Source organism: Leiobunum rupestre, chromosome 10 (genome assembly GCF_980474605.1).
Source record: "Leiobunum rupestre chromosome 10, qqLeiRupe1.1.hap1, whole genome shotgun sequence".
Taxonomy (NCBI): Eukaryota; Metazoa; Arthropoda; class Arachnida; order Opiliones; family Sclerosomatidae; genus Leiobunum; species Leiobunum rupestre.
The window spans coordinates 49,201,868-49,215,667 of NC_143393.1; the positions used below are offsets into that span (position 1 = coordinate 49,201,868).

Here is a 13,800-nt window from a genome sequence, read left to right on the forward strand (position 1 = left end):
GTTGTTAAAATATTATTTATGATCATTTAATATTATGTATCTTTTAGTTACGTATAAAGTAATTTGACTCATTACCACATCGCGTATCCTACGGTACCAGCAATTTCTAAAACCTAACAGAGAGTCACTGTCAGTAAAAATCTTATTTTCAGTAGCCCTATGTTATACTTTGGAAATTAAAAGTTTTTGTTTGATTATTATGTAGTTGAATTTTGACAACGGACATATGAAGGCTGCCCGTTGGAGATTACAAAGGTCTTAAGAAATAATTTAGCCCAGGGCCCCAAAAGGTCTTAAGACGGGCCTGGTTAAAGAGATCTTTGCCATTATCTATCCTTTTCACACCTCCCCCGAAACTCGCCAAATTGACCACAGTGAAAAAAAAGGGAAAGTTGAAGAAAACAACTTGAAGGTCGATTGCATCACAGAAATCAGCCCCTGCGCGCCTAGAAAGGGAGAAGCCCCAAACATCACCCCTTTTAGGAGCCCAGATTCACGAGGCCCGGGAAAGCCTTTCGCTTGCCGTCCAAAGACAAGAGAGGAAAGAGAGACTGCGAGACCCATTAGAGTCTTTGCCGACACAAACGCACTGAGATCATCCAAAATGAATCAGAAACTTGGTTTAACTTCCACGTCACCCACGACCAAAACCACAAGTAACTACGTTTCCGGCAACTAACATTTCCACTCTCCACAAATAGAAGGATTAAAAAACCACGAGACAGAGGAAAAATTTCGGAGAAGAAAACAATGTCCGCTTTAATAGTTTAGTTTCTGGCTGAAGAAAAGTGTTAGAGATACAGTGTAACCGAAGAGAAGCGAGACACCAAACTGAGAAATATTCTGGAAAAGCATTGGCTCCCCCCCCCACTTGACGCTTAAGCTTTGCGAGTGACTTTATGATTTGTTATTACACCCATAGCTCAAGATGTCTTTTAGCGCCCCCTACTTGAGCTTTTTCTGTATCCGCCACTGGGGAAAAGCCGAAAAGGTCCTCTTTAAAGAAACTCCCAAGACAAGTAGTCAGAAGAAAGCCTAGTTAATGATTTTGACCCAAAGTTATATGCAAAGTGCACAAATAAATATCGCTTATAGATGCATTTTGCACATCGTTTCGCTGTGTGATACCCAAAATCTTCAGATAAAGAACGTGTCTGTGTTGTGAATAACTTTCATCAAGCTCAACTCGCCATAAGTGCCTAAATCCTAGTTCCATCCCTTCTATCCGAAGTGCAAGTCGTGTAAGGTCACTTCTAGCATCGTAATATCTAGAAAGAATGCCAGAAATCAAAACGTTATGTGGAAAACCTTTCCTAAACCCTCCCTCGCCTGGATCAAAACTAGTCGTAGCCAAAATAAACGAAACTAATATTGAGTTTCTCCCCTAGTGATTGTTAAAGGTCACCCTTATGTTAAGAACCCAAAAAGAAGAGAAACGTAAACATTATTATATTTGGCACCTATCATTGCCAATCTTGATATCAAAATAAGTGTTGCCAGTTTATTATTTATTCTAGTGTATTATATTTTTGTGTAAATAAGGAGTTGTTACTTATCCAATTTCCCGTTGAGAATCCTATTCATCATCTAGCAACCCTCTTCATTTCTCCCTTATTGCCAAACGCATCTCGCCAACCCGAGGTCAACGAGAGCTCTTAAAATGTTCTTAGGGGATTTAAAAAATCAAATTGTTTTTCAGAAATCAGAAATTCACTGAGATTTTCATGTTGATTTCTGGTTTTATAGATTGGTTTTCAACCAGATTTTGGGATTTTTATGTTTTCCTCTCAAGTGTACGTGATTTTTTGAAGCGCTTTGATTAAAGTGTATTTGGTAGTTAATTATCTTCCGGGTTTGTTTATTCCAACGCAAAATTTCAAGAAAAAGCTCATAACACGGAAAAAAATCTGATAGGTAGTAACGTATTTAGGTAAGGGTGACTCTTGAACAAAAAATATCGTGTTAAACCTTATGATTTTATTCCCCCATTTAAAATGGTACACGGACAACGAAATAATATTATCGCCTTCTTGGCGAACTTGTTTACTCCTTTTTCATTTGGTACGTTTTGTTTTATTCCCTTTCATTTTGAATCAGTATTTGGATATTATCTTATTTTAATAATGTTTTATTCCCCTTCATTTTGAATCGGTATTTGGATATTATCTTATTTTAATAATGTTTTATTCCAATTCTTTTTGAATCAGTATTTGGATATGATCTTATTTTAATAATGTTTTATTCCCCTTCATTTTGAATCAATATTTGGATATGATCTTATTTTAATGTTTTATTCCCCTTCATTTTGAATCAGTATTTGGATATGATCTTATTTTAATAATGTTTTATTCCCCTTAATTTTGAATCAGTATTTGGATATGATCTTATTTTAATAATGTTTTATTCCCTTTCTTTTTGAATCAGTATTTGGATATGATCTTATTTTAATAATGTTTTATTCCCCTTCATTTTGAATCAATATTTGGATATGATCTTATTTAAATGTTTTATTCCCCTTCATTTTGAATCAGTATTTGGATATTATCTTATTTTAATAATGTTTTATTCTCCTTCATTTTGAATCAATATTTGGATATTATCTTATTTTAATAATGTTTTATTCCCTTTAATTTTGAATCAGTATTTGGATATTATCTTATTTTAATAATGTTTTATTCCCCTTCATTTTGAATCAGTATTTGGATATTATCTTATTTTAATAATGTTTTATTCCCCTTCTTTTTGAATCAGTATTTGGATATTATCTTATTTTAATAATGTTTTATTCCCCTTCATTTTGAATCAGTATTTGGATATGATCTTATTTTAATAATGTTTTATTCCCCTTAATTTTGAATCAGTATTTGGATATGATCTTATTTTAATAATGTTTTATTCCCCTTCTTTTTGAATCAGTACTTGGATATTTTCTTTTTTTAATAATGTTTTATTACCCTTCATTTTGAATCAGTATTTGGATATTATCTTATTTTAATTATGTTTTATTCCCCTTCTTTTTGAATCAGTATTTGGATATTATCTTATTTTAATAATGTTTTATTCCCCTTCATTTTGAATCAGTATTTGGATATTATCTTATTTTAATAATGTTTTATTCCCCCTTCATTTTGAATCAATATTTGGATATTATCTTATTTTAATAATGTTTTATTCCCCTTCATTTTGAATCAGTATTTGGATTTTACAGTCTTATAATACTGTTTTAATCTTGGTGAATTTTTAATCAGAATTTGGATACTATCGTCTTTAAAACAGATTTAATTCTGACGAGTTTTTTATCATTATTTAGGATTTTATAAAATAATGGTTAAATATATGGAATTTCCAAATTAATGGTTGAATCCTATCAAGTTCTTTTGAACACCAGCAGCTAGTTGGTATGAAAATAAAATAAAAGGACAAAATAAAACACAAAAAACGCTTCAAAATTAAAAAAACGAAAATTTAAACTAAAGAAATTTAATAGTAATATACCATGACAAAAACGCTCTAAAATTATAAAACGACTATTTTAAAAAGAAAATTTTATGCAAAAACATGATAAAAGCACTTCAAAATGAAAAGAAAACAACAATTTGAACTATAGAAATTTAATAGAAAAATAACCGGACAAAACCATTCAATACTGAAAACGTGAAAATTTATTTCTGCTTTATAATTGCATAACAGATTGAATTGAATCTTAGTTTTGGAAAACGGAATTAAAATGCTATCTACACCTGCAAAGCTGCCCTTTCTCCACCTTCCTTTTTCAGTTAAACATACTGTATAAACACTTTATACGTATGTAAATGCGAAAATAAAGAAACAAAAGGGTATACGCGTATTTCCCAACGTTTCGCAACTGAACGTAAAAGTGGATGGCAACGAGGCCTTTGAAGGGAATGCCTGGGACTGGTGTCGAGGTAGTCGCCGAAGTGGGCCACTCTGATTACGCAGAGCCGAAACTCAATGGACGCGTCATTTCCATAAACGGCTGTTGATCACCGAGTCTCGATTCGGAAGTGGGGCGACTCATTTCTCTGTAGACGCGGCCAGCGGTGAGCCATCTTTCAAACTTCCCGTGCGTCCGCAATTGGGAAAACCGAACCATAGCTTTTCAAAGGATTAATACGGTAAGTATTGTTTCGTTATTAATCATTCACGTAAATAAGCATTAGAAAAAACCCTTCAAGCATTTTGATAAAAGTAACGTCACACGTTCGTAATTATACTTAGAGGTCGGCGGAACGAATAAATTAACCGTCAAAATTTCGATTAACCATAAAAAGTTGGGTTAATTGTTTTTTATGAACATTTTATACGAATAAACAACGATTTTACATGCAAAAATAATCTTTTTTTTGCGCATATTTTTTGGATAATTTGCGGTTATGAATAAAAAAAAATTTATAATTTTTTATTCAAACGTACGCCGACCTCTAATTATACTTCAGTTCATTCGTAGTGTTTAATTTTAATCCTACAACTATAAAGCAGAATTTATTTTGGACGTTTTTTGGAAATGTTTTCTTATTTTGTGCCGCTTTTTTTTAAAGTTTTCGATGTGGTTTACTCAATTAGGAATTTTGGATTTAGCGTAACGTTTTTGAAATATTTGACGATTTTCCCGGTCTTTGCTTTGCTAATTTTGGGCGCTTTTGAATTAATGTCGAGTGTTTTTTGGAATTTTGGGGTGGTGTGGGCTTTGAGTAGAATAAACCATTTGAATATTTTTACACTTAATTTGGTTTTATACAAACTATAGACTATGAGGCTTTACCCCAAAAATACACCAGGATTTGCAACGAGTGGCACCAAAATCTAATAATCTCAGTCGCTTCGGATACTTTAAATATGTTTAGACTATGGATTAAATAACCTAACAGGGATAGTTCTCTGGGGTACAATATTTGCTCCAGACGTAACTTGGTGGCAAAAAGTGTCAACGACCGGAAGTCCAGATTTTACAGATACACGGGGGAAAAATTGCAAAGGGGGTGCAATCGCGATTTCGTTTTAGTCTGCTATTATTTGTATCAGGGATTGTACATTTCGGGTCGCATAACAAATTTAATAAACCTTAGACAATGTATTCGGCCTAAGGCTATACGTACTAAACTTTAGGTATTCCAGAACCCAAACCAGTGCCCCCCGCCAGCAGTAGGCACAAGTAGGCACGTGCCTATGTCCAAAAATTTTAGGCCTATTTTAGGGTCCTCGAAAAGTTTAAAAAAAATGCCTCTGGGGCCTCCAAATGTGATTTTTAAATTTTATTTATTTTTAAAAATTGGTCATCTAGCCCCCTAAAAAAAGAACTCCCATTCAATTCCAATTTCCAATGGTCCTAAATGGCCCTAACAAAACGTTCTCTTTTGAACCACCTATACTCTAAATCAATATTACTTGAGTACACAAACAAAGGCAGCGAACTCTGTGGTTTCTGCTTTTGGTAGTGTACTCTGTTAACATTGATGTAGAGTATATGACAAAAGACTGGCCCGGGATGGGGAAGTCCGTCGTGCAAGGAAAGCAGCAAAAAAACCACCTGTTCGCCTCAGTGATAACTTAGCTCCAACCAACACAATAAAAATAAGCTTAGTTCTTAGGAATTCTACAAAAGGGGGCATGAAGTGAGAAACTGGATTTCTTTAATACGACTTCAACCGTTGCAACGCTTAAACGAAGGGAAATCCCCGTGGAGCTAAAGTCTAAGCGTAAAGCATCGTACCAGTCACTACTTTGAATAGAGAGCGTCCTGGGGATAAGGGTTTTTTCTTTTTTACACTTTGTCCCTTTTGTGAAATCACGTGATATCAGTGACCACTGATCGTAGAGAAATGACCTAGAACTTCGGTGGTCGGACTTGTCCCAGATAACGCGCGTTTCTTCATTTCGTTTTCTGCTCCTGAACTGAACAAACAGGTAGTTCTCAATTTCGATTCTCTCCCAGTCAAATATTTTCAAAGTCTCTTCCGAGACTAACTTTGCCAAACAGCCTTTTTAAAGGCTATTTAGCTGTTTTAAGCCGTTTTCAAGGCTAATTAGCTATTCTAACTAAATTATTCAAAAAGCCTTTTTCAAGGCTAATTAGCTATTCTAGAAAAAATATTCAAACAGCTTTTTTCAGAGCTTTGATATAGCTGGTATTATTAAAAAATCTGTTTGAAGACTACATAGCTTTAACTAAGCTTTATTTTCTTTTTAATGTTATTTCGCTATTAGTATATAATAGTAACATTTTGAAATATGAGTACCAGAAAATTTTTATCTGGGTCCCAAAAACGAGAAAAACGGAAAAGGGAAGATAGTTTCGTTAGTAGTCCCAAAGGTGCATTGGCACTTTTTTTGAAATCGTCGGCGCAAAGCCATAACTATAGTTCTCAGAAAAACCTAGTCAAAGAATTGGGAAAGGGTTTAGAATCCTTGGGGACTGATAACGTCAGTACTGATATGGAAATGGAACTAACTCATGAAGGATAAATTGCAGAAGTAATTGCAAACCCCAACTCTAACCATGCACAAAATACATCAAACAACGTGTCCAATTCAAAAGAAATGGGCTTACACGCGTTGAATAACTTGGATATTAGTCCAGATAAAGATTGCCTTCCAGTTCAGCCTAAACTAAATCCTTTTCCTAAAAGATTAATTGGCGGTAAAAATCGAGGTTTCAATTCTTCTTGGTATGAGAAATATCATATGATTGAATATTCAGTTGCAAAGGATGCAATGTATTGATTTTGTTGCCCTCATTTTTTAGGCAGTAGAAACACTGCATTTCTAAAGGGATTTTCGGATTGGAAAAACATGGGGAGACAATTCGAAGAACACTTCACTTCCAACAAATCTTCTCACCAACTAGCCTACAAAATGTACTTAGACTACATGGAATCCAAATCCCGTGGATCAATAGTTTGCCAGGTTAACGACCACCATAGACTAGACGTTATTAGAAACAGAGAGGTCCTATCTACACACGTGGAAGTGATTATTTTATGTGCCCAACAAGATTTAGCACTTCAGGGGAACACTTACACATCCGCCGACAATATTGGGAATAGGGGAAACTTTATTGCAATATTAGATCTTTTAAAAAGAAAATGTCCTGATTTAAAAGCCAAGTGCGATAATATGCCGAATAATGCCAAATATTTGCACATCACCATACAAAACGAAATAATTGGCATTTGTGCAAGTTTAGTGAGAAAAATTATTGTTCAAGAGGTCAAAGAATGCGGTGGATTCTACTCTGTAATAGCTGGCGAAACACGAGACAACGTGGGAGTAGAGCAGTTAAGTCTTTGTATTCGATATACTAAAGCAGAAATAGGTGTCGTAGAACGATTTATAGGGTTCACAGATTTACACAAGTTTGATTCTGAGAGTATCAGCTTGGCAAATATAAATCTTTTAAAAGAGGGTGGTTTCAAACTGGAGAATTGTGTTGCACAGACTTATGATGGAGCTAGTGTAATGAGTGGACACGTAAAAGGAGTAAGGGTTAAAGTAGTAGAAGCAGTAGGTGGCCATTGTCCGTACTTTCATTGCTACGCCCACCGCTTAAATTTAGTTTTAGTTGACTGTTGCTCCAAAATATCGACAGTTAGGGAATTACTTGGTTTGGTTCAAGCCATTTACAACTTTCAAAGCAATTCGGTTATTAGAAGTGAATATTTTGAAAACTCTCAAAAGGATCTAGGGTACGACATACTGAAAATGCCACAAAGCTGCGACACTCGATGGTGGAGCAAAAAAAGGGATTCACTATTTTAGAAATAGACTCGATTACGTAGTTTAAACTTTAGAGAATCTGATTGAAAACGGAAAACCCGACGAGGCTGCTGAGTGTCGTGGGTATATATCCCAATTACATAACTTTAACAACTTAATATTAGTCGTTGCATTAGACGAAGTATTAGGCGTAACAAATTCCCTGTCGGAATATTTACAAAGTTCCAAAGTTATTTTTACGGAAGCCGTTGCCATTTGCCAGGCTACTGTCAAGACCTTAGAAGATTGTAGAAACTCTGAACGCTTTGATTCTATTTGGGAAGAAGCTACTAAAATCGCGGAATCGGCTTTTATTGCAGTACCTGACCGTAACAGCGAACCATTAGCTTTACGTAAACGTAAAATTGTCCCTAACCGGAGATTAAAACATAGTGTGGTAACAATTACAACGGGGACCAGGGAAACTGACGCCAAACTCTAATAGACCAGATGAGGTCCACCTATTTCGAATTAATAGACAAATTTATTTCTGAAATGAAAATCCGGCTATTAGAAAACTCTGGTCTATATAATGGAATCATGGCGTCTGACCCTAACTCTGAGAACTTCCTAAACGAAGTCGATATCCTAACACATTGTAACACATATAATAGGTTTCATTTCGACCTTGATTCCTTAAAAAGTCAAATTAAAATTGCGAGAAATCGAATTATCCTCAAAAAATTTAACAGCGTAAGCGACTGCTTCCACTATTTAATGCCCATGGAAGATGGCTTCCCTGACCTTGTTAAGTACTACAAGGTTGTTCAATGCATTCCTGTCGCAAAGACCATCTCAGAAAGAAGTTTCAGTTCCCTGAAAAGAATAGAAACACGTCTTCGAACAACTATGGGATAATTTAGACTTTCAAATCTGGCTACGTTGTCCATTAATCGGGATTTGTCGAATTGTTTAAAAGAAAACCCTTATTTAGTGGTTGACGAATTTGGTAAAAGCTCTAATCGAAGAGTATCATTCTTTGATTAAATTGCGAGGGCAGAAAATTTTATCTTTCCTAAGAAAACGTTTAAATTAACATATTAGTGTCATAATTTTAAAATTTTAACTATAGTCAAGAAAATTCTTCAAAATCGGACATTTCAAAATTAAAATATATAGATAGGGGGGGTCTTTAAATCAGACCGGGCCTGTGTGTTAAAAAATTCCTGGCGGGGGTACTGACCCAAACTTGAAAATACGCATGATTTATGAAATTATTATTTTTGTAGGACAAGTTTTGAAAGCCTATAAACCTAACGTGATATACATAAATGGCTTAAAAACAATATCAAAAAGGTCGCTTACAGTATTTATTTCCCACAATTAAACAGAGAATTCCATAGCCATTAAGATACTGACCACGATTGAATATTTCAATTTCAAATGTTATATTAAAACAAACCGTTGGAAAAATATTAAATTCGCCAAAAGCCGACGCGAGATGGCGACGTGTCAAGTAATCTTGTTCTGGATTTGTATCGGTAAAAGGGGTAAAATTGAGGGGATGGCAAAAATATCTGGCAGCCTCGTTTGAAACAAACCTCTTTAACTCGTAGTATAGCAAATATATTAGAGTGAACTATCCCTGTAAGGTTATTTAATCCCTGTTTAGAATTTCAAAGGATTTACCCCAAAATTGACCCCTAAAATGGTGTCATGCAGATTAGAACAAAATATATAGTTTAACACTACAGTTTTCTTACAATTCTAATAATGAAACGTTATAATTATAATGATTATTTTGATAAAATTATTATAATAATAATTATAATAACTCAATTTGATTTAACTTAATTGCCGAGCGTGTGTAATCAAGAGTACAGTTATTTCTTCTTGGTGAGAATGGCCATGGCCAGACGATCCGGCCCCAACCCGAGGGGGGGGGGAGACACAACAGCGTCATCGGGATGCAATTAAAGCCGACGGGAGACGCCAATGTTGGAGAACCAATGATCCAAAGGGCTGATTTGATTTTCTTAGCGGAGAAGAAACTGACTTTCCGAGCATGAGGCGGATTTGGGTCAACGCTTCGAATCGAATCCACATTTAGCAATTCTTCCTAAGCGTAATTGTATGGACCAAAGAATATAAAGCCCCAGGAATTGAAGGATTGATATTATTGGCCGCGTGTTTTGGCTACGCTAGAAACTTCCGGCAAAGCAAATCAGAGTAACCGGAAGCGGTTAGAGCAATCCGGTCTCTCTTTAAAAACGAGAGGCGCAAAGGTTCCACTAGACGGAGCTACACCTTCCATTCCTGGGGCTTTATATTCTTTGTATGGACCTTCGAAAGTTAGTTTTGCAGCTCTGGTGATGAAGATGTATTTTTCCGCCAAAAAGGCGATATTTTGGGAAAGCTTTATAACTAAATAGCGCGAAATTAGTATAAAGTGTATGATCGTTTGATAGTACTTGCCCTAAACATTCGTAACTCAGGGCGGCCAGGCTTTCCTATTTAAATGATAGCCATTTTGAGGGTTGAAATAACCTCATTTATAGTTATTTTTCACAAGAATTTCATATATTTTCGAGATGAACTTTTTTGAAATTCGAAATCCCTATTTTCCAGATTGAGATAGCCTGACGTCACATCTTTTGAAATAACACGATTAAAAAAAATAGTTCAAGGTGTCGGTATGACCAAAGAGTAGTCGACGAACAAAAATATTAAGCGAATACAATGGCGCCTGCGCATCCTGGGGCCCAATACTAAAGTAGCCAGTGGTCATTCTCCCAGAAATCGTGGGAAAACGATTAAAGCGGTTGACATGGGGTCCGGAATTAATGCTTGACGGGAAACGTGGGCTCCCTCTCTCCACCTTTGAGTCATGGAAGGAAAAATTAAAAGACTTTTTCCCTTTTACATTGACTCTCAAAGGAAATATAACCTCGAACGTGCCCTTAACGGAACACCCAAACAATTGTAGGGTAGCGGTGTCAATGCGACTCGCCATTTCAAAGACGCTCGCCCCTCCACACGGTTCGAAGACAGTCGATTCGAGCAAAATTAGCCGATGCGAGCTAAGCTACTCTGACAGCGCGTTTCTTGGAATAGTTATAGTTATCGCCAAGACCACACCCAAAATTTTCATAATTAATTTATGAAATTTAACTTATTATTTTAACCATTTCAGTACGTCATCTTTACCCCTACTGTATTATTCTATGCTTTACTATACTATACTTTATATAATTTGAGTACAGAAAACTCTTCAGTGTTCAAGACCTAACAATTTATAAATTGAATATACTAAGGAGCCTGTTTATTTTAATCTTTCACCGAGGGGGCTTGCCCCGGTTCCAACGCCCCTGGGCATATCCAACCGCGTGTAGCGAAATACCGTGCTAAGCAAAGGTTCTGGTCTGGCTGTGAAATATAGCAAGTGTTGCCAGGTGTTCTGTAAGAACACCGAAAATGGCCGACCACCTCGTAACTTTTGGCTTTACAGGGATTATAGAAAATATTTTTTTCTCTCTAAATATTAGCATTTCTTAGTGAAATATACCCGGGAAATATAAAAATAAAATTAAAAGCGCAGTGACACTCTAAAGTCAAAGGTTCAATATTGTAACTTGTAATTTTCGGACCAAGGGTTAAAGAATTAATATTCCCAAATTAATGTTTCCGAACAAAGTTTAAATTGATTTAAAACCAAATTTGTATTAATAAGATAATATCTTGCGTAGTTTAGGAGTTTAGTCGATTTTTACAAAAAAAGATCAAATGTGATCCTGTGTGCCCATTTGGAATCACCCTACCATTGCCTACCCTTAATATAGAAAACCCTGTAGTAAATACCATACCCGAAACCAGCTGGTACTAAAGGAGGCCTGCGATTTTATATTATTTATATTTTAATAATGTACTTAGACCCCGCATTCGTCTTTTACAAAGACTAACAATTTTGGGTAGGTTATGAGTAGCCCCGAAAAATTTAAACCAAAGATGCAAAAATATCGGGCTTTAAAAACTTTCGTATACTATAGACTAAATCACTCAAGTTCTACGTATTTTTTTTATCATTTATGATTAAATAGGAAAGGACAAGAATCAATGTAATTGAAGCAATTATTTTAACTTTTAGCAGCTGTATCATGTCTGATGTGGAAATACTCTCAGGGACGGTGAGCGAAGTCTACGACGGAGACACATTCACGTTGGAGTTGAGACAAGGATACAGCGTGAAGGTCCGCTTGATCGGAATCGACACTCCCGAACTGAAAGGCCACCAACCAATCGCCATTGAAGCCAGGGACAAGCTGAGGCAACTGATCTATGAGCAGCAAATCAAGGTCACCACTTATGGCCACGACCAGTACGGCAGGAAATTGGGCTCGGTGTCCAAAAGAGGAGAAAACGTCTCGGTCCTCCTGGTTAGTCTCGGTCTGGCCAAAGTGTTCCGGAATAACGGCGCTGTGTACGGAAGCATTCAGAACGCCTTAGAACAAGCGGAACAATTAGCTCGCAACGAAGGGAAAGGTGTTTGGGCGGTATAGTTGCAATAATAATAAACTAAACAGAGGATACTTTTGACTATACGAGAGCTCCTTTTTAACTATGGACGGAAAGTGATCCACGATAAAGTCTCCACAGGAAACCATTCGTCGGAGTGCAGTGCCACGATATTCTTTGGTGAAGGCTGATTATTTTTCTTAATTGTGGGCGCTGCTTTAGAGTTGACTAATTTTAAAAAGCTAAAGCGAGTGCACCCATCCTAGGGAAAGTCAAGCTTCCGTCATCACTCACTCGTGTCGCGACAGTCTATACTAGAGACAATTGCAGTGCGGCATGATAATCAATAATGATGTATGTACTTTCTTTATTCATGAATACATTAATGCTAAGCCGTGGCTGAAAATCTCCGAACGATATCGCTAAACTCGTGGCCGCACTATGGGAAATTGAAATTTCCTACTACGAGTGAGTGTTGAAGGAAGCTTGACCTTCCTGAGCTAGGGTTAAAATGGCCTATCAATGAAGCCCCACAATTTACCATTAGTGAAAACAATTCTTTGCCTCCCCCAATTGGAAATGAAAAGAAGGCTACTTATATAGTTTTCAATAAATGTTCATTTGTCTGTAAACATAACGAAGTTTTTATTTTAATGTCTTTTAAACACCAACATGGAAGTACAAATAGCAATTATATTCTTACGCTTACCAGATACATTCCCAGATGGCGGTCAGAAAGGAAAATAAGGGTCGCTATTTTCTTCCACTCCCAGATGGTGGCCTGAGTCATCTCCTTCAGTCGACACGTTCCCTCTCCTCAAAAAACACACCGGAAACCCGAGATTTTTACGGGTGGTTGAAAAATTACTTTATCTCTTTTATCTAATGATTTGATTTCGTAATTAAAATTAGCCAGAACAATTTGAAATCTTGTAAAAGGAATTGATTGAAATATCAAAAATCGGCTGCTCTTTTCATAATTTCTCTTCTATGAGTAATGTCTTCTCTAAATCACATTCTAATTTCTGATTCAAAACTTCAGTTGGGAATCAGTTTAAATAAACAGTAAAGGACTCCCGTTACTTTAATAAATGAAAATTAATATTTTTGTTCTAAGACACCATTTTTAAAATCGGTGAATAATTATTTTTCGCTCTTTTTTGACCAATAACTCCGTGTCCCTTCACTGTCACTATTACGTAGTGAAAATTAAATTAATTTAATCCTGCTTGAAAGAGAGCCAATCTTAGTATTCAAATATGGATAAATCAATTAATTATTATTTTTAGTAGAGGTTGCCCAACCTAGCAATTCGACCAGAAATTCAAAGATTTTCTTCGCCGAGATGTTGGAAAGATCTCTCCTTTCCAACCTGTGCATACCAAGATGCTCAAACCTTTGAGCCCCATAAAAATCACAGACACAAAGGACACGAGAGGAAGTTTCCTCCCCTGCACATAGGACCCTCACTGATACCAATCCGATGTAGCTGTCTATTTAGCTGGCAGTGACCTAGGAGTTGGCCCGTAACCACCGTGATACTACTATTAGAGAGCGATAATAAATTATTTTCTC

At 36.0% G+C, this 13,800-nt stretch overlaps 1 protein-coding gene across 2 annotated transcripts; it reads left to right on the forward strand.

Annotated features, from left to right (window-relative positions):
* Nucleotides 1-3,699: 3,699 nt before the first annotated feature.
* Nucleotides 3,700-13,235, forward strand: LOC149926120 (uncharacterized). Of its 2 annotated transcripts, XR_016476963.1 has the most exons (3): nt 3,700-4,136; nt 11,858-12,405; nt 12,938-13,235. XR_016476963.1 is itself a non-coding variant. In XM_090160640.1 (2 exons), the coding sequence occupies exon 2, from the start codon at nt 11,868-11,870 to the stop codon at nt 12,267-12,269; it is 402 nt and encodes a 133-aa protein (XP_090016766.1). In that variant the 5' UTR covers nt 3,700-4,136; nt 11,858-11,867; the 3' UTR covers nt 12,270-12,832. The 2 variants fall into 2 exon arrangements, 1 of the variants encoding a protein (XP_090016766.1); XM_090160640.1 differs by lacking the exon at nt 12,938-13,235 and having other exon boundaries at nt 11,858-12,832.
* Nucleotides 13,236-13,800: the final 565 nt, after the last annotated feature.

Coding starts and splice junctions, on each gene's coding strand:
- LOC149926120 (XM_090160640.1), top strand. CDS start 11,868: ATGTCTGATGTGGAAATACTCTCAGGGACGGTGAGCGAAGTCTACGAC.